General features: G+C 33.1%; 1 protein-coding gene across 2 annotated transcripts; it reads right to left on the reverse strand.

Annotated features, from left to right (window-relative positions):
- Positions 1–4853: 4853 nt before the first annotated feature.
- LOC145629968 (pumilio homolog 24-like) lies at positions 4854–12165 on the reverse strand. Of its 2 annotated transcripts, none has more exons than XM_081682210.1 (17): positions 11891–12165; positions 11683–11736; positions 10853–10914; positions 10685–10766; positions 10451–10574; positions 10272–10355; positions 9597–9711; positions 8571–8721; positions 8339–8452; positions 8162–8233; positions 7564–7614; positions 7386–7436; positions 7000–7107; positions 6694–6906; positions 6131–6205; positions 5678–5919; positions 4854–5599 (listed from the first exon to the last, which is right to left on the reverse strand). In XM_081682210.1, the coding sequence occupies exons 1-17, from the start codon at positions 12095–12097 to the stop codon at positions 5470–5472; spliced, it is 1935 nt and encodes a 644-aa protein (XP_081538336.1). In that variant the 5' UTR covers positions 12098–12165; the 3' UTR covers positions 4854–5469. The 2 variants fall into 2 exon arrangements, with proteins under 2 accessions (XP_081538336.1, XP_081538334.1); XM_081682208.1 differs by having other exon boundaries at positions 6694–6909.
- Between the last annotated feature and the right edge of the window lie 6252 nt (positions 12166–18417).

The raw sequence follows: 18417 nt of genomic DNA on the forward strand, positions 1-18417 counted from the left end.
TACATCTCAGGGTCATATAATACTGTTTTAAAACATAAATGTATGTTGTCGTAAATGTTCGTGGTAGGCTTGATGTAATGAAATCGGTGTAAGTTGTAAACCGGTAAATTCGTCATTTAAAGGCAAATTGGATGGTTTCACCCACCAAATTGGATGGTTTCACCCACCAAATTGGACTCCCAAAGGGTATTAGGGACCATGGTAAACATTTTGGCAATTTTTATATCCGTGCGAAAAAAGTCAAAAAATCCCAAAATTGAAGGCTTATATCCACGCTTTTTGAGAAATTTTGGAAGTTTTGGGGCCCGGTGTCGAAAATCCTTGAGATTTTAGAGAATACATCTCGGGATCATATAATGTCGCTTGGAACCATATAAGATCATTATATGTTATAATAAATGTTTGTGGTAGGCTTGAGTTAATAAAATTGATGCAAGTTGTTAATCGGTAAATTGGAGGTTTAAAGGCAAATTGGATGGTCCCACCCATCCAATTGGACTCCCGAAGGGTATTAGGGACCAAGATAAACATTTTCTCAATTTTTATTTTTGGACGAAAAAAAGTTAAAAAAATTCCGAAATTGAAGTCTAATATCCACACTTTTTAGGAAATTTTGGAGGTTTCGAGGCCCGGTGTCGAAAAGTTTAGAAATTTTAGGGAATACATTTCTGGGTCATATAATGTCGTTTGGAACCATATAAGATCATTATTTGTTGTCATAAATGTTCGTTGTAGGCTTGAGTTAATAAAATCAGTGCAAGTTGTAAACCGGTAACTCGACTTTTTAAAGTCAAATTGGATGGTTGCACCAAGCCAGGTGGACACCCAGAGGGTAGGGACCATTGTAAACATTACGGCAATTCTTATTACCGGGCAAAAAAAAGTCAAAAAATTCTAAAATTGAAGTATAAGATCTACGAATTTTGAGAAATTTTGGAGCGTTCGGGGCCTGGTTTCTAAAAGTCTCAAAATTCTAGGGAATACATCTCGGGTTCATATACTGTCGTTTGGAAACATATATGATCATTATATGTTGTCATAAATGTTCTTGTAGGCTTGAGTTAATGAAATCAGTGCAAGTTGTAAATCGGTAAATTGGCCTTTTAATTTTTTAAAGGCAAATTTGATGGTTCCACCCACCTAATTGGACTCCCGGAGGGTATTTAGGATCATGGTTAACATTTCGGCAATTTTTATTTTCGGGCGAAAAAAAGTAAAAAAATTCCAAAATTGAAGTCTAATATCCACGCTTTTTGAGAAATTTAGGAGATTTAGGGGCCCGGTGTTGTTGAAAAGTCTTGATATTTTAGGGAATACATCACAGGGTCATATAATATCATTTGTAACCATGTATGATCATTATTTGTTGTCATAAGTACTTGTTCGTAGTAGGCTTGAATTAATGAAAGCGATACAAGTTGTAAATCGGTAAATTGGTCGTTTAAAGGCAAAATTGGATGGTTCCACCCATCCAATTGGACTTGTGGAGGGTATTAGGATCTATGGTTAACATTTCAAAAATTTTTATTTCCGAGCGAAAAAAAGTCAAAAATTTTCAAAATTAAATCCACGCATTTTGCGAAATTATGGAGGTTTCAGGACCCGGTGTCGAAAAGTCTTCAAACTCTAGGGGATACATCTCGGGGTCATATAATTCCGTTTGGAACCATGTATAAGCATTATATGTTGTCTAAATGTTCGTGGTAGGCTTGAGTTAATGAAATCAGTGCAAGTTTTAAACCAATAAATTGGCGTTTAAAGGCAAATTGGATATTTCAACCCACCTAATTAGACTCCCGGAGGATATTAGAGACCATGGTAAAAATTTCGGCAAATTTTATTTCGGGGCGAAAATAAGTCAAAAAATTCCAAAAATGAAGGCTATAATACACGCTTTTTGATAAATTTTGGAGGTTTTGGGAACCGGTGTCGAAAAGCCTTTAGATTTTAAGAGATATATCTCGAGGTCATATAATGCCGTTTGGAATCATATATAATAATTATATGTTGTCATAAATGTTCGTGGTAAGCTTGAGTTATGAAATCGGTGCAAGTTGTTAACCGGTAATTTGGCCTTTTAAAGGCAAATTGGATGGTTCCACCCACCCAATTGGACTTCCGGAAGGTATTAGAGACCACGATAAACATTTCGGCAATTTTTATTTCCTTGCGAAAAAAGTCAAAAAATTAAAAAATTAAACGCTAATATCCACCTTTTTGAGAAATTTTGGAGTCTTCGGGATCCGGAGTCTAAAAGTCTCAAAATTCAAGGGAATACATCTCAGCTTCATATAATGTCGTTTGGAACTATATGTGATCATTATCTTTGTCATAAATGTTCGTGGTAGGCTTGAGTTAATGAAATTTGTGCAAGTTGTAAACCGGTAAATTGGCCGTTTAAAGACAAATTGGATGGTTCCACCCACCCATTTGGACTCCCGGAGGGTATTAAGGACCATGGTAAACATTTCGGCAATTTTTATTTCCAGTCAAAAAATTCCAAAATTGAAGGCTAATATCCACACTTTTTTAGAAATTTTTGAGGTTTCTGGGCCCGATGTCAAAACAATTTGAGATTTTAGGGGATACATCTCGGGGTCATATTATACTGTTTTAAACCATAAATGATCATTATATGTTGTCATAAATGTTCTTGGTAGGCTTGATTTAATGAAATCGGTGCAAGTTGTAAAACGGTAAATTCGCCATTTAAAGGAAAATTGGATGGTTCCACCCACCTAATTAGACTCCCGGAGAATATTAGGGACCATGGTAAACAATTCGAAAATTTTTATATTCGTGCGAAAAAAAGTCAAAAAATTCCATAGTTGAAGGCTTATATCCACGCTTTTTGAGAAATTTTGGAGGTTTTGGGGTCCAGTGTCGAAAAGCCTTGAGATTTTAGAAAATACATCTCGGGGTCATATAATTTCGTTTGGAACCATAAGTAATCATTATATGTTGTCATAAATGTTTGTCTTAGGCTTGAATTAATGAAACCGGTGACAGTTGTAAATCGGTAAATTTGTCGTTTAAAGGCAAATTGGATGGTTCCACCCACCCAATGGTACTCCCGGAGGGTATTTGGGAACATAGTAAACATTTCGCCAATTTTTATTTTCGGGAAAAAAAAAAAAAAAAAAAAAAAACTCAAAAATTTCCAAAATTGAAGGCTAATATCCACACTTTTTGAGAAATTTTAGAGGTTTGGGGCCTATTGTCGAAAAGCTTTTAAATTTTAGAGAATACATCTCGGGGTCATATAATGCCGTTTGGAACTATAAATAATCATTATAGGTTGTCATAAATGTTCGTGTTAGGCTTGAATTAATGAAATTGGTAAGAGATATAAATCGGTAAATAGGTCGTTTAAAGACTAATTGGATGGTTCTACCTACCTAATTGGACTCCCGAAAGGTATGAGGGACCATTGTAAACATTTCGACAATTTTTATTTTCTGGCGAAAAAAAAGTCAAAAAATTCAAAATTGAAGGCCTTTTGAGAAATTTTGAAGTTCAGGGCCTGGTGTCTAAAATTAAACGCTATTATCTACCTTTTTGAAAAAATTTTGAGTCTTCGAGACCCGGTGTCTAAAAGTCTCAAAATTCTAGGGAATACGTCTCGGAATCATATTCTGTCATTCTCGAATTCAAGTCGGGTTATGTTTAAGTCAATAATTTGCAGGTTACAATCAGGTCGGGTCATTTCCAAGTTAGGTCATATTCTGGTTCAACTGATTATAAATAGATAATTATCATTTTTATCAAGCTAATTATTTCTTTTGACTATAATATATATGGCAATGCAATATACTAGGGAACTACAGTCTATAATTTAGGAAAATAATTATCTCCTTTGATCATACAACAAATATATACTATATTTAACTCTTAAACTTCAGGATGATGCTCCTTTCTTTTGCTGGCCTGGACCGACTTGGTCTCCCTAGACAAAATGCTTTGATCAACAATAATAAGGTGGTCTAAATTGCATTTAAGGTGATTTGAAATCGGGTCGGGAATAATTTGGGTTGAATATAGGTGGGGTCAATAACAAATCGTGTTAATTTCGAGTCGAGTTAATAACAGATCGGGTTGAATTTTTGGGTCGGGTAAGTAATAGATCTGATAAAAGTCGGGTCGGGTCATTAACAAGTCGGGTTTAATTTGGCTCGGGTCAATAACAAGTCGGGTTGATTTCAGGTCGGGTTTCTAACAGGTTGGGTTAAATTCGGGTCGGGTTAGGAACGGCCGAACGAATCGAGTTGAATTCAGGTCAGGTTAGTAACAAGTCGGGTTAAATTCGAGTTTTGACGGATTAAAACGGGTTTGGGTCAATTTCGGTTCAAGTCAGGTTCAGTTAAGGTCAATAATTTACGGGTTACATTCGGGTCGGGTCATCTCCAGGTCAGTTCATGTTCGGGTTCAGGTCTCACATACTCAGGTCAACTCGAGTCTAGGGTTTGTTTCAAGTCGGGTTTGGGTCACCATTTTTTCGTGTTCAGATGGTTCGGTTAATAATTGGGTTTTAATCGGTATTTCGGGTTAGGTCAACTTTTAACAACTCTATTTCCAACCAATTTAGGTCTCCATATCAGTGTACTCTTTTATAATTCGTATTTCCTCAAGAGAAAATAATTAAATGTACCGTTAGAAGTTAAAAAGTATAAAATTGAATGATAGTTTTTTTTTCTTTTTTGAAAAGTTGAACGATAGATAAACATGTATAATACTGATCAAAAGAATAATGTTGTCATGAATCCCAAAGATATTAGTCTTAGAAAATTCTTTCAAAGTTTATAACTAATACAACAGAGTGGTAAAGATTATTCCAGGAAAATCTTTATATAAACACAAATGATTCAATTATAAAAGGTATAAAAATAAGCACCTGAACAAATACAAATATCTAGTACTAAGATCAGAATCTAAAAATCTATAGCCAAGAGCAGAAATCAAATACTAAGATCATAGCACTTTTCAAATAGGCTAACCAAATCTCCTCTTTTCACCCATTTCTGGTAGGGTTTTCTTTGTAAATTCACCCATTAATTATAACCCAAACAACCCATTGGCTATCAAAAAGAGAACTGGATCTAAAGCAGCTATATGGTATTATACCAGAGAAAAAAAAAATCAGCCACAAAATCTGGACCGAAATGATCCCCTTATAGATATGCAAGTTCAGCACCCAAAAAAAAATTAAAAAAAAAAAGTGTAACAGCATAAAAAAAAAGACATTTGTTAACTACATACTGATCTCGGAATATGCAAAAATAATATTGTTCGACCAAAATTTCTGACTGCAGGTGGTGAAGCCGCTTGTGATTTACCATTGAAATGCTTGATATCGTTGATGTGAAATCCATCAGCCCTGGGTTGTATATTCTAGACAGCATTGATCATAATACTCAGGAATCAGAACATTAATATACGTAGTATATATATTTTTCTCATTTGAGAGATAATTTATTTCTCCACTGATTTAGTCTCAGAGATTTTAAGAGCACCACTATTGATTAGAGGTTGCAACTCCTTGCTGGCCATCTTCTGGACCTCCAGATCTGACGACTCGACAAACGCTGCAACTACCTTTGCACTGAAGACATACCAAAAATATAGATCAGAAAGTTATAGACAAATGAAAAGTATAAGAGATGTCGGGAGCAGGACATACCTATGACCAACCGCCCATAGCTTAGAATTTCCTGCTAGTGTTGTTTTCCATAGAATTGAGGCAAAAGCTGGGCATTCCAACACAAGTCTTCTAATGGTTCTGCTAGAGTGGAAGTTCTCAAGAACATGTTCTGATTCATCAGACTTAGGCTGAGCTGCAAGAGTTGCCACTTTTTCATAAAGGCTTGTCAACTTTTCGTCCAACGTTGGATGAAGAATTCCATCAACACCCCCAGTGGCAACCTGAACAAGAAAAAAAAAAGATGAGTTGTGACTATTATGAGTGCCTTGAATAAGAATCTGCATAACTATATGAATTAATTGTGATACTGGAAAAAAAAATGATTCAGAAAAGGAAAACTATTGTTAGTAGAAAGTCACATCTGTACAAAAAAGGATAAGTAATTTCTACAATCAACAATTTATGAAAAAGTGGTATAATCGAAAAAAGCACCTCATATAGAACATCTTTTCCAATATTAGACTTGAGTAATTCCTCTGCACTCTCAATGCAGACATCAACGAGACTCTGCAAGATGATCAAGAAGTTAGGTGTTATGTCACCCTTAATAGACCCAAGGTCGAAGAAATCCACTTAATAAATATTTTTGAGCATATTTCATCTACAAAAATTATCACACCAAGTCACCAACCCAGATACTAAATAGGGAAGAAAGGCTAAAAAAATACCCACTCCCCAACCCCCAAATAAAAAATAAAGTCAAAAACTCGCCAAAGAAAAGAAACATGAGTGAAGCACTTAAGCTTGTGGAAGCACACATAGGTCAATTCTCCAAAAGCATAGGAAAAACCCATGGTTGTGGAAAAAATATATAAATATATTATCCAGAAAAGAGTCCACAAAGATCACTCTCAAAATCATATTCGAGCAAATATTCACTCATTAATCTTGCCAATTACCGATTCCAAAAAGCAAGTTCTAACAAACAATGGTTTATGGTTTTTGAAACTTGGTTAAGATGGATCAGTTCCTCCAAAATAAATTAACCAACAAACCTCAGCAAGCCCGCTTTTCACCAACAACTCCTGCCTCCTGACAAAAGGATCCTTTTTACCTCCCTCAGCCAAGTGGGTGTCTTCCTCAGGTTCCATGCTTTCATCGGCTTCACTAGCAAGTAATTTGTTGACATGTTCAACTTCCTTATCTTCTTCATCGTTATCTGAAGATTCAACTAGCTTGTCCTCACTGTGATTTGCTTCATTTTCAGCCTGCTATAATATGTAACAGAAATGAGCACTAAATGCACAGTGATAATGCAAAAGGGAAGATCGAAAATGGGGCTCAAAGATTGGATGACTTGCCTTTGGAGAAAGTGAAGGAATTGAAGCATTTAAAGAAGCCAAATCATCAAGACTAAGATAACGCTGACAGTCTGGATGCAACAGTTGCAAAACAGGACGCCTCCCACTCTTCACCACCAAAAAAGAAAAGAGAAAAAAATTAGTCGGAAACTACAGATGCCACTGGATAAGTGGATAATTAGGCAAATATACGATATAGGCAAAGCGGCCTATAGTTTGGAACAAAATCAGCTTCTTGTGAAGAAATGTATTAATCAAAACTAAACAAATAAAGCAGTGCACATTTACTGAATTTAATAGGGATGACAGGCATCTCTTTTATTGTAACAGTTACATTGTCCCCTCCCTAACAATGAAATAATAAATTCAAAAGGTTAAAGGGGCACCTTATCCAAAACAAGTTCACTCAGGATTGGTTGTAGCTCCCGAATGATGACCTGTTAGAAGAAACGTTATGCTTAGATTTCAGAACTATTGCAAGCAAATATAGATTATCTCTGATTCAATGTAACAGTTACATCCCCCAACCCCAAATAAAATTTGGAAAGAAGAGAGATGCCAAACCTTAGTAACAAGTTTTGTATCATCAACAGTTGATAGAACAGAGGATAGCACCTACAAAGCATTTTCAGTGAGGAGCTTTAAATAGGTATCAGGAGAAGAGTTGCTAGAAATGATATCAACTAAGGATAATGTTTCTCTTAGTTGATACTACACAGACAATAGCTAAACAACCTTCTTAAAGAGAAACTGAAACTTAAAACGAATTTGACATTCCACCATCAGAAAGAGCAATGAAAGTGATTAAATATCGCCAAGATACTTGAAAAAGTCAAGAGATATAAGCCAATATTTCTTTAATCCTGCAAACTGTTGGCAATAATCCAGTTCGTATAAACTCATAAAAAAAAAAAAAAAAAAAAAAAAAAAAAAAAAAAATCTAAAATTACTAAGTGAAGAGTTCTGTACTCACATGCAGTATTTACAGAATTCTTAGGCATGTCAATAATTTAAATGTAGAAAAAATTGCTTACAACACTATAGATGGTCTGAATTTGTTTAACGTATTGCAGAAGCTCTATAAGTATTCTATTAGAAAAAGAGATTATAGAAATTATGACATAAATCCAACTGGACTACAATAATCCATTTGTAACCATACCAAGCTTCCACATTGATCATGGGCGATCTTCCCAACGTGTCCCTTCATTCCCTTAACAAGCTTCTTTCTTTCCTAAGACAAGGATGTAGCAAAAGAAAAAATCAGTTCAAGTCTCATGTCAAAGGTAACCAAATGCATAGATCTCTAATTCTTGCTAACTAAAATGTGTCAACAGACCTTGGCACTACCATGCTTGACACAGAGCATCCCTATTCTCGAACCATCCTTTGTGTGAATCATCCGAACAAGGAGAGATCCAGACAATTGTTTAATAACGTCTTCTGCTGAGAGCTACAAAAACTAAATTAGGAAGGAGGCAATAACAATAATAATAATAACACCTTCACCAGAAAACTTTACAACAGAAGCCACAACAATAAGCTTAGTGGGTAAATAACTAGATATATACCTTATCAGCAATGCTGAGGTACTCGATCAAAGCTTTGTGAATGATTGAGTGATCAACTATTCCTTTCTCCAAAATAGGTTGAATCACGCAAGTCATATGGCGCAAAACAGATAACTTTTTAAGGCCTATTTTAGATATTATATCAACAATCCTGAAAAAAAACAAATTAAACAAAACAGCTCAAATTATTAAAATGCTACATTATAATAGTATTGTGCATCAAATCTACAAATTTGCATATCAGCATTCGACACAATTCTTCTAGACCTTATCCATTGCTTTAATTTCATCTTTGCACAAATCGGACAGGCTAACTTCAAAGTGCATGCAATCATTAAGGTCATGCAGTGTAGGTTAGACAAAAGACTATGCTTCTTACTCTCTTTTACATTTTATTTTTATTTCTATTTGCATATGAAGTATAGTTTTGCTTCAGCCCTAACAACCAATGACAATGAGATCACCACATGTTCTACTTTTTATACCCTACTCCCTTAAAAATCCCACGACTTAAAAGTTTGCAACAATTCCACAAAAAAGTACTTCCTTCACACCTACTCTGTTTGCCCCCTTAAACAATACTGTTATGTTTTATAAATATTGTGCCATACAACAAAAGTACTAATGATCATAATTTTGCAATTTTAATAGAACAAGAAATGTAGTTTTTTGCCCTAGGAACTGAGTTTAACACTTCCACCTTCAAAATAATTATGATTCTCTTGTAATTAAACTGTATAAATCTGGGACATCCAAGAAAGAACTAATTACAAGTAGGTCTCAAATACCCAGCAAAGCAACTTTAATAGTCTGCAAAGGCATTCACACTAGCAAACAGATTACATATAACCTAAAAATATGTGCACTACAAAAACCCTGTGCACTAACCATAATATACTAAGCATATCATGAAGGATAACCAAAAACCCCGTGCACTACAAAAGCATATTGGCACTAGCCGCACTACAGTAAATTAAGGTTAAGACACGAGACAATGTCAAGTGACTACATAGGAATGAAACTCACTTGTTCTCTTTAATATTTGACAGATCTTTGAACAACTGGAGCTCGGTAGAGTATAATTCCATCAAGAGTTCACGTTTTTGTGCCGCATTTCCCATTTCATATGCATGTTCAACAACTGACAGAAAATGATAGCAAATATGTAATATATAGCAGTATATCTGTAGATGTATGATGAAAAGAAATAAAACAAATATATAGTGAAACAATAAAGAGACCCTAAACTAAAAGCAGTTTCAAATCTAAACCATACAAAACATGCATAATTTTATGGCTTCTTATATTAATAATTTAGCATTTATTAGTTATTACGAGAGAATTCAAATTCATGATAAACAAAAAAAGATTATCTAGTGGCATTTTTGTAATTAAATCAACTTTTTCTTAAATATTTTTCTGGTGTTTATAGAGCCACAAGGGTGGGGATGAGAATCGATCCCGGAATCTACTGGAATTGGGAGGGAAGCTCCAACCACTTGAACTATCCCTTACTCCGACTTTTTCTTAAACACGGGCCCTACATATGTTGATTTTATCACGGAAATGACATGCAAACTAGGATAATTTTGTGGATTTAATTGTAGAAATGTCACAAGATAAATGTTTTTTGCTTATCAATAAGATAAACTAAGGCTTAAGAGCAAAGATTCAAGCACATTCATTTTATGTAAAACATACCAATAGAACCAACACTATGTCTCAAAAGTGAAGCAACATGCCCATGAAGTAGTGAGATCAAGCGTGGCAGCTGAGATTTGGAAGCTGCAGAGAAAAGAAAAAAAAAAGGAAAACATGAACAAAAGGCATCAAAAAGAGCAAGTCTTTAATCATATGGATCATAATTTTTGGTTATATACCATTGTCAAACATTTTGGTCACCAGATGGACTGCATAAGTACTTGAGGCGAGAGTGAGTAAATGTGGTTTCAACTCCTCATAAACTACATCTCTCTCGGCATCTGAGCAATGTTTAACGCATGTCTGAAGTAGAATGATGAAAATCACAAGCAACCATGTTAATCAATAGATAAATTCCTACAACCTGGATAATGTATGATTCCACAAAATTATTGCATATGAGACCACATCACCTGCAATACACGTGATGAGATATGAGAGCCAGCAATTTCTGGTATTTTACCCTTCATTTTCTGCAATGCCTCAGAAACAAACCTAGAAGCAATTGGGTGAATGAGTGAACAAACATGTAGCTATCTAGGCAAAAAAAATCCCATTGTTACACATTTTTAGTGACATACTTTGATCTCTCTTCTTTGGAAATATTACGACGCCTCATCTTCTCCCATAATAGTGCTAGCTCCTACACAAAGGTAGATTCAAAGGTGAGCCAGATAAAGGTAATTGCTTCAGGAAGGTTATAACTATCAACAAAGACATTCACAATCCACTGACAAGGGTTCAGGAACAGATTTCATACCCACATTGAAGTATAGATGGCCTGACACAGCCACACAGGTCAAAATTTGAAGAGACAAAACAACAAAGCACTCTACCTTAAGTCATGTTTTCTACCTTAAATGTAATTGTTATTTTCAATCCTCCTCCTCCCCCCCCCCCCCCCCCCCCCAAAAGGCAGTCCCCAACCACAAGAAAATAATCGCACATGGCATTCCATGCCTCTTGGGCTCCTTTGCTAGAGCTTGTAGTGGTCAATAATACTAATCAATACGAAACAGAGAAAGCATTGCTATCTCCATGGCTACTTGTATTAGTTGTATATACTGCCAGTACACCACACTTAATTGGTAACCTTAACATCGAGCAAAGACTTGTTATCTTTTCTAGAATGTCTTGGCAATGAAAGTCTTCACTCAATTTACTTCTAGTTCTAGGCACCAAATTGCACACTGTCTAAAAGACGATTAACACACCTGCTAGCATTAACTCTAACAAAGGCTTAACAGTCCAAACAAAAACTAAAAACTCACCACACCATTTCACACAGAAATGATCAAGTTCCACCCATTTCATCACGATAACGAATAATTAAACAATTTTGAATATTAATTCACAACCATAAAGACTAAAACAATTATTTTATTGATGTAGATTGAAATGAAATACTGACTTGCTCAAGGGTAAAATGTCTCTTCCTCTTCTTCTTCCTGGCCTCTGTTTTCTCCTGCAAATCACAACACAACCATCAAATTACACAACTTTAATTAAAATCCAAACACACCCAATAAACCCCAACTCCTCAAATTAATTTGAACATAACATTCAATTAAATATAATCTCAAAAAAATCAATAAAAACCAAATTCAATGAAATTAAACCTTTGCAATTTGTCGGAGCTCTTTTTTCGACAAAGGTCCATCCTTAACTGGAACTTCCACTTTCTTTTTAAAGGGTTTAGCAGAAATGGGTTTACTAGTGAGTTTTTTGGGTTTCTTCTCTAATTTAGAAAGGTATGTTGCTTCGATTTTACTGCCCGAATCACGTTTCCTTTTCTTGGCAATCTGGGATTTATCTTTGGGCGCCATTGTTGTTGGAGTTTCGAGTTTCTCTCTCCTCTGCGATTTCAATTAGGGTTTTGGGAGGGTTTTGGGGGTTTTGGCTTCTGTTGTCTGATGATAGGAAGAAGGAGGAAGTGTTTGAACTTTGAAGTTTCAGTTTTGCGGGTTCGGGTTAAGGATCCAATATTGGGGCATACCCGCATACCTTTGAGGGGCTCAACCCGATATGGTGCATGGATTATAGGTCTGTGCACAAGATAAAACCGCCACTAGTGTTATTGGTTTTACACAATTATAATACGTTTGGGTATGTTATATTCAGCTTATTTTCAATTCAATTTAGCTCAAATTAGTTCAGTTTAATTCTTAATTTCCTTCTCTCATAAAATATTCAACTCTAATAAGTTTAATTCAGTAAATCAGAACCGGCCAAAAGTATTTAACATTTAAAATTATTACCCAAACAATATGTTATTCGATCTCTTTTAAGTTATCTCAGACAAATATGACTACTAATGTAATTATCTTTTATATTGACACGCCTTAGCACTAAAGCACTAGACGAGTGTAGTTATTTCATGTGAAATGGATAGTCAATTTACATGGGTTCAATGGTTGAACTTTGTTGTTAAGAGTAGGGGTAAGTAAATGATGACCAAAAGAGTGGGCAATCATTGGAATTTTATAACATTACTCTGTATGACTGTATTAGATAATTCATGAACAAAAGATTTTAACCATCCATTGAGTCATTGACATTACTTAATTACTTATAACTTTAAACAAATTGAGTTTTAATGAATTCAAACGCACTCGCTAATTAGGTTTTTCTAATAATCAATTAAATCAACATATGTCAATTGAGAGAATAGTCTAAGCCTCAACAAGACTTATACCTTTGCTAGCATAAGTGCCTAACTTATATATTGGGCTCCTTTCTAGCATGTGGAATACGTACAATGCTTAATATGCATGAATTATGAAAGAAAAACACATTAGTTAACAAACTACTCCACTATATATGAAATGAAGTACAAAAGTATGTAACAAGTAGTCTAAATTATTTAAAAATTCGCAACATTGTACACTTCAACATTTTAGACAATCACTATCCAATTGTTTACAAAATAGAGAAGGAGATGGAAATCATTTACTTTTATATCTCAGTTCATTATCTCCATCTTCTTTGTGAGAAACATGAAGTATAAGTATATCTGATATAGTTAAAAATCGAATTTACATAAAGCGTAAAAAAAATATGCATATCAATGTTCAAGTTTTGCACATGCATCTTTCTCACCCAATTCATTAATAATATTTCTATTGGGTCACAACCATATACTATATATATATATATATATATATATATATATATATATATATATATATATATATATATATATATATATATATATATATATATATATATATATATATATATATAGGGTGTGTTCATATATACTAAAATGAGTTGAACTGAACTGATTGGAGCTAAACTGAACTGAATTGAATAGAGTTGAAATAAATATTTTATGATAGAAGGAAATTAGGAGCTTAATTGAACTGATTGGAGCTAAACTGAAACTAAAACTGAACTGATTAGAGCTGAACTGAACTGAAATTAAGCTGAAATGAACATGTCCATATAGCAACTTCTTTATTAGTTATTACCACCAATTTAGCTAATAAATAAACAACCAAATTAATTACAAGACAATATACCTAGTAATAATTAGAAAATGGTAGTTGCATGACAAAGAGGAGTTGCATTAAGATGAAATGACATAAAGCATCGACAACATTCCTTAACAGTAATAACAATAATACCAAGTAATAATATTATAGTCAGTCTTGTGGGCGGCTGGTCATACTATGTGACCTATTGTAAAATAACAAAGTAACTTTTATAGCATTGACTGAATTATTCATGTAGCACCAACAGAGTAGCCCATATACCCCTTACTGAGTAACTCCTATAACACTAATCGAGCAATTTAGGCCATATTCTATTCACATTATTTCAACTCATTTAAGCAAAAATAAATTTAAATAAGAGTTAGTAAGTTTAAATAAGATAAGTTCATGAAAAATAAGTTGTGATAAGGGTTAATCAGGGCTATCTAAGTTCAATTTATAACTAAAATAAGTTCTAATAAGGACTAATAAGTTCAAGTAAATAAAAATCGGGTGAATAAAACGCACCATTAATAATAATATAATAAGATTGATAGATATGAAAATAAGACAAGAAGGAGAGTGAAAGAAGTGGTAAGCTTAAGAAGCAAAGTAGGAGTAGTAGTAGTTGTTGTTGTTGGTTTGTGATGGTTTTTGGAGAATGAATGGTGATTAGAGAGATTGCCAGGCTAGCAGCCTTTTTGGACATGATTGGAGGAATGGTGGGCCCTTTTATACCGAATCTACCCTGTCAAGCCACATGCGGACTCGACACCCCATGCTCTCTCTCTTCTGTTTTTGTTTTTCTACTATTTCTAATCACCCTTATTCAAATCCATAATTCGTTTTTAGTCACTTTTTTTTTTGTTTGAAAAATTGATATTATTTCGGTCTTAAAAAAAAAAAAAAAAAAAAAAAAAAAAAAAAAAAAAAAAAGGAGTAAGGACCTATTACTTCAGCTTAATTTTAGTTCAGTTTAATTTAGTTCCAATCAGTTTATTGTCATTCAGTTCTGGTCCTAACTTTCTTCTCTTATAAAATATTCATTTCAACTCTATTTAATTTAGTTCAACTCTAATTAGTTTAGTTCAGTAAATGTGAACAGACATTTACTTGCTACCTTCTCTATTCCAAAATACATATCTTATTTTAATCGGCACATTGCTAATTTAAAATTTGAGTAATATGTTAAAGTGGTTAGATTTTCATTATTAGCCTTTGTGAATCTCTAATTAAACACCAAAAAGATGATATAGGAAAACAATACATTAAGACAATTTCAACAAGTTATGAATAGTACAAAAGTCAATATGGATCATTCAATTCAAATCGAAGAGAAGTATAAACTCGAAAAAATAAGTTTTGAACATTTTTTTTTTCATTTATGTACTTTTATCACTATTTTTTTAAACCATTTTCGTCACTAATTATATCTTTAACTTCGTGAATTTTATTAACCTTATTTAAATATATATGATCTATTTAATTTGAATTTACCTGAACTTATTTGTTATTAGACATTACTTAAATACTTCATATGTTTTAATTGTTAATTGAACATGAGTAGTCTTACCTTATTAACCTTTATCTCTGCTTACTACTCGTAAAACTTATTTTCTTAAACTTGTTTTTCATTAAATAAGTGGAAATAAGATTAATAGAACAAAGCTTAATTAAGCTTAAATTACAGTATTGAAGTATAAGTGAAGTTAACATAATGTATGGTTGGTGCACCCGGGTGCACCATGCGCATGGTGCACCCGAAAAGAACATAAGGTATATTTAAAAGAACATGGGCAAAAAAAGAACATTATATATATTATAAACTATAAAGAACATGAGCATAATATGTTATTTAAGTTTGATGATTATGTTCTTTGAGTTTGAACTATATGTTCTTTATATTATACAATATGTTCTTTATATTATACAATATATTCTTTAATGTATGTACATTAAAAAAAAAAAAAAAAAAAAATCAATCACTCGAGTAACCAGAAAAAAGAACATGTTCTTTTTGTAAAGACTTTATGTTCTTTGGCTAGAGGTGATCAAAGTTAGAACGGCCCGACCCGATTTTGGACGGGTTTTGGGCAGAATTTTTTCGCCCCCAAAATTGGGTCGGACCCGGCCCTTAAATTTAATTTATTGGGCGGGTTTGGGAATGCGTATTATGCATTTTAGTTGATTTTTTTACTCGACCCGAAAAGCCCGCATGGTCGGACAATTTTGGGCACAAAAACTTCGGCCCAAAATTTGGCCCGACCCGAGAAGTGAGCTGATTTTTTAACCTTGGCCCGGCCCACCCAATGATCACCTACATCTTTGTCAAACACGAACATGTTCTTTTTTGTCAAATATAATGTTCTTTTTCAAACACGTTCAACACCTAAATAACCATGAAAAATAACATGTTCTTTTTGTAAAGACTTTATGTTCTTTGTAATGTCATGTTCTTGTCAAACACAAACATGTTCTTTTATCAAACATAGGTATGTTCTTTTTCTAACACTAGTATGTTCTTTTTTTTGCCCATGTTCTTTAAAATATGTCTAATGTTCTTTCCGGGTGCACCATGCGCATGGTGCACCCGGGTGCACTATACTATTTTCAGTGAAGTTAACATAAATATTTGTTGAAAATAATATAAAAGTGAGTCCAATTTCCTAAAAAGAAATAGTCCAAAAATAGAAAGAGTTTAATTTTCCTTTTAGGTGAAAACCTCTAAACATAAGTACACCTATTAAATATTTCCCTTTTTATTACTACTATAGTCTACTACCCACCCCCTATATACCAACATCGTCAGCTACAACTATTAATTTTTTGCTCATTGTATATTGTTATATTTATGCATTCAACTAATTATTAATGATAATAATATGATGATTGAAAATTGAAATACTCTTTTTGTCCTCGTATGATTTAATAGGTGTACCATAATGGGATGTTGATAGAAATTGTCATTTTTCTTGTCATTTTTAACCATAAATACAATGACATACTCATAATTTTTCCATCTGTTTTTAAAAATCCTCCATTTTAATCGACACCGAATTTTAGAAAGCTAAAATTGTTGTGGAGTATATATCAATATATGTACAACCTGTTGGGAATTAATTCAAAGTAAAGGAGAAATGTGATAGAAAAAAATGGGTGGGAAATATGAGGAGATAAATATAAAAAAAGTAAATTATTAATTGAGGTTTTTAAAATTCATCTTAATTTTTAGTTTTTATGATTTTTTCAATGTGTAACTTGAGGTTTTTTAATTATAAAATAAATTGCATTAAAACTGCATAGATACCAAGTGGGACAAACAAATTTTTTTTTTTTTGAATAGCAAAAATATTTCATTAATTAAAAGTCATACAACATGTACAATAGAGATTCAACGTTAACAAATACATAAGATATTGAATCAAATAAAATTTTCCTTCATAAAAACTACGATCGTCGAGTAGATCTTGCAGTGCGGAGCATCTCAAGTGGGACAAACATTTAAACATATGGAGTAAAATTTTTTCATCCCGTCCAAGAGCATGAACTGAACTGAACTGAACTGAATATTTTATGAGAAAAGAAAATTAAAAACTGAACTGAAGTGAAAATAATCTGAAGAGAACATGCCCTAAGCCTACCTAGTCTCAAAACAACTTTGAACCACTTGAAAAACCACACCACCTAGCCTTAAAACCACATCACATAAAAATGGCAATGAATAATGAGGGGGGAAAGGAAAGACATGGTGATGGAGAAAAAGAAGTAGTTTCAATTAGCTTATTCAATATCTTACGGTGAAATGGCACTTATTGGTCATTTCGCATGCTCAAACAACTTTAATTAATCAACTATTTACTACTTTAATACAAATCAGTTTATAAAATAAGTTAGTCAAAACAGTTAACATAACCAGCTAATCAAAATTAGCTAACACAATCAGCCTCAGCTTTTCACCAAACAAAGCCAGTGAGAGCTAGAGAAAAGTCAATGCCAAAGACGTAAGTCAAAGGTCATGATTCATCTTAAGGTTGTGTTTGGCAAAAAAAAAAAAAAAAAAAAAAAAAAAAAAAAAAAAGGTGTTTTCTTTATTTTTTTAAAAGGTGGTTTCTAATTAACAAGAACCCTCTTCGGATACTAATAAATTTTCCTAAAATAAATATTCACGTGGTAGTTAAAATGGAGTTTGTGAATAGTGATAACAGTCAAAACGTGTAATCTAATTTGGATTGAAAGAAATACGAAATATATATTGTCAATTGTTTAAGGTATTTCAAATTTTGGTATTCAGATTTTCATTCATAGAATTTTATTGAAATTTGTTAAGTCGGCAATGATAAAATGTATAATTCAACTTTGTAATTAATATTAAAATATAATTTTTTTTTTTTTTTATAAGTTGATAAAAGATTTAAAACCCTAATAATAATAGAGGATATGATAACAAATTAAATAAATACTTAGTCCACTACAACACTACCCTCAATAGCAAACAATTATTTATCTAGCGCTTTTACACTGACAAACAACTTAATTACAACTAACTAGTCAAAACAGCTAATGCAAACAACTAGTTAAAATAACTAATAACTAAAGCTAATTGTCAAACAAGACATATAAAAGTATACTCCGTATGTTACAAGAGTATTAAATCATTCTTATAATGCAATTTA

This window comes from Chenopodium album, chromosome 5, assembly GCF_948465745.1.
Source record: "Chenopodium album chromosome 5, dcCheAlbu1.1, whole genome shotgun sequence".
In the NCBI taxonomy this organism is placed as follows: domain Eukaryota; kingdom Viridiplantae; phylum Streptophyta; class Magnoliopsida; order Caryophyllales; family Amaranthaceae; genus Chenopodium; species Chenopodium album.

Coding starts and splice junctions, on each gene's coding strand:
- LOC145629968 (XM_081682208.1), bottom strand. CDS start 12,097: ATGGCGCCCAAAGATAAATCCCAGATTGCCAAGAAAAGGAAACGTGAT. Junction 10,356..10,450: donor GACCAAAATGTTTGACAATG/GTATATAACCAA, acceptor TTTTCTCTGCAG/CTTCCAAATCTCAGCTGCCA. Junction 6,206..6,693: donor TGAAAAGCGGGCTTGCTGAG/GTTTGTTGGTTA, acceptor ATCATCTTGCAG/AGTCTCGTTGATGTCTGCAT.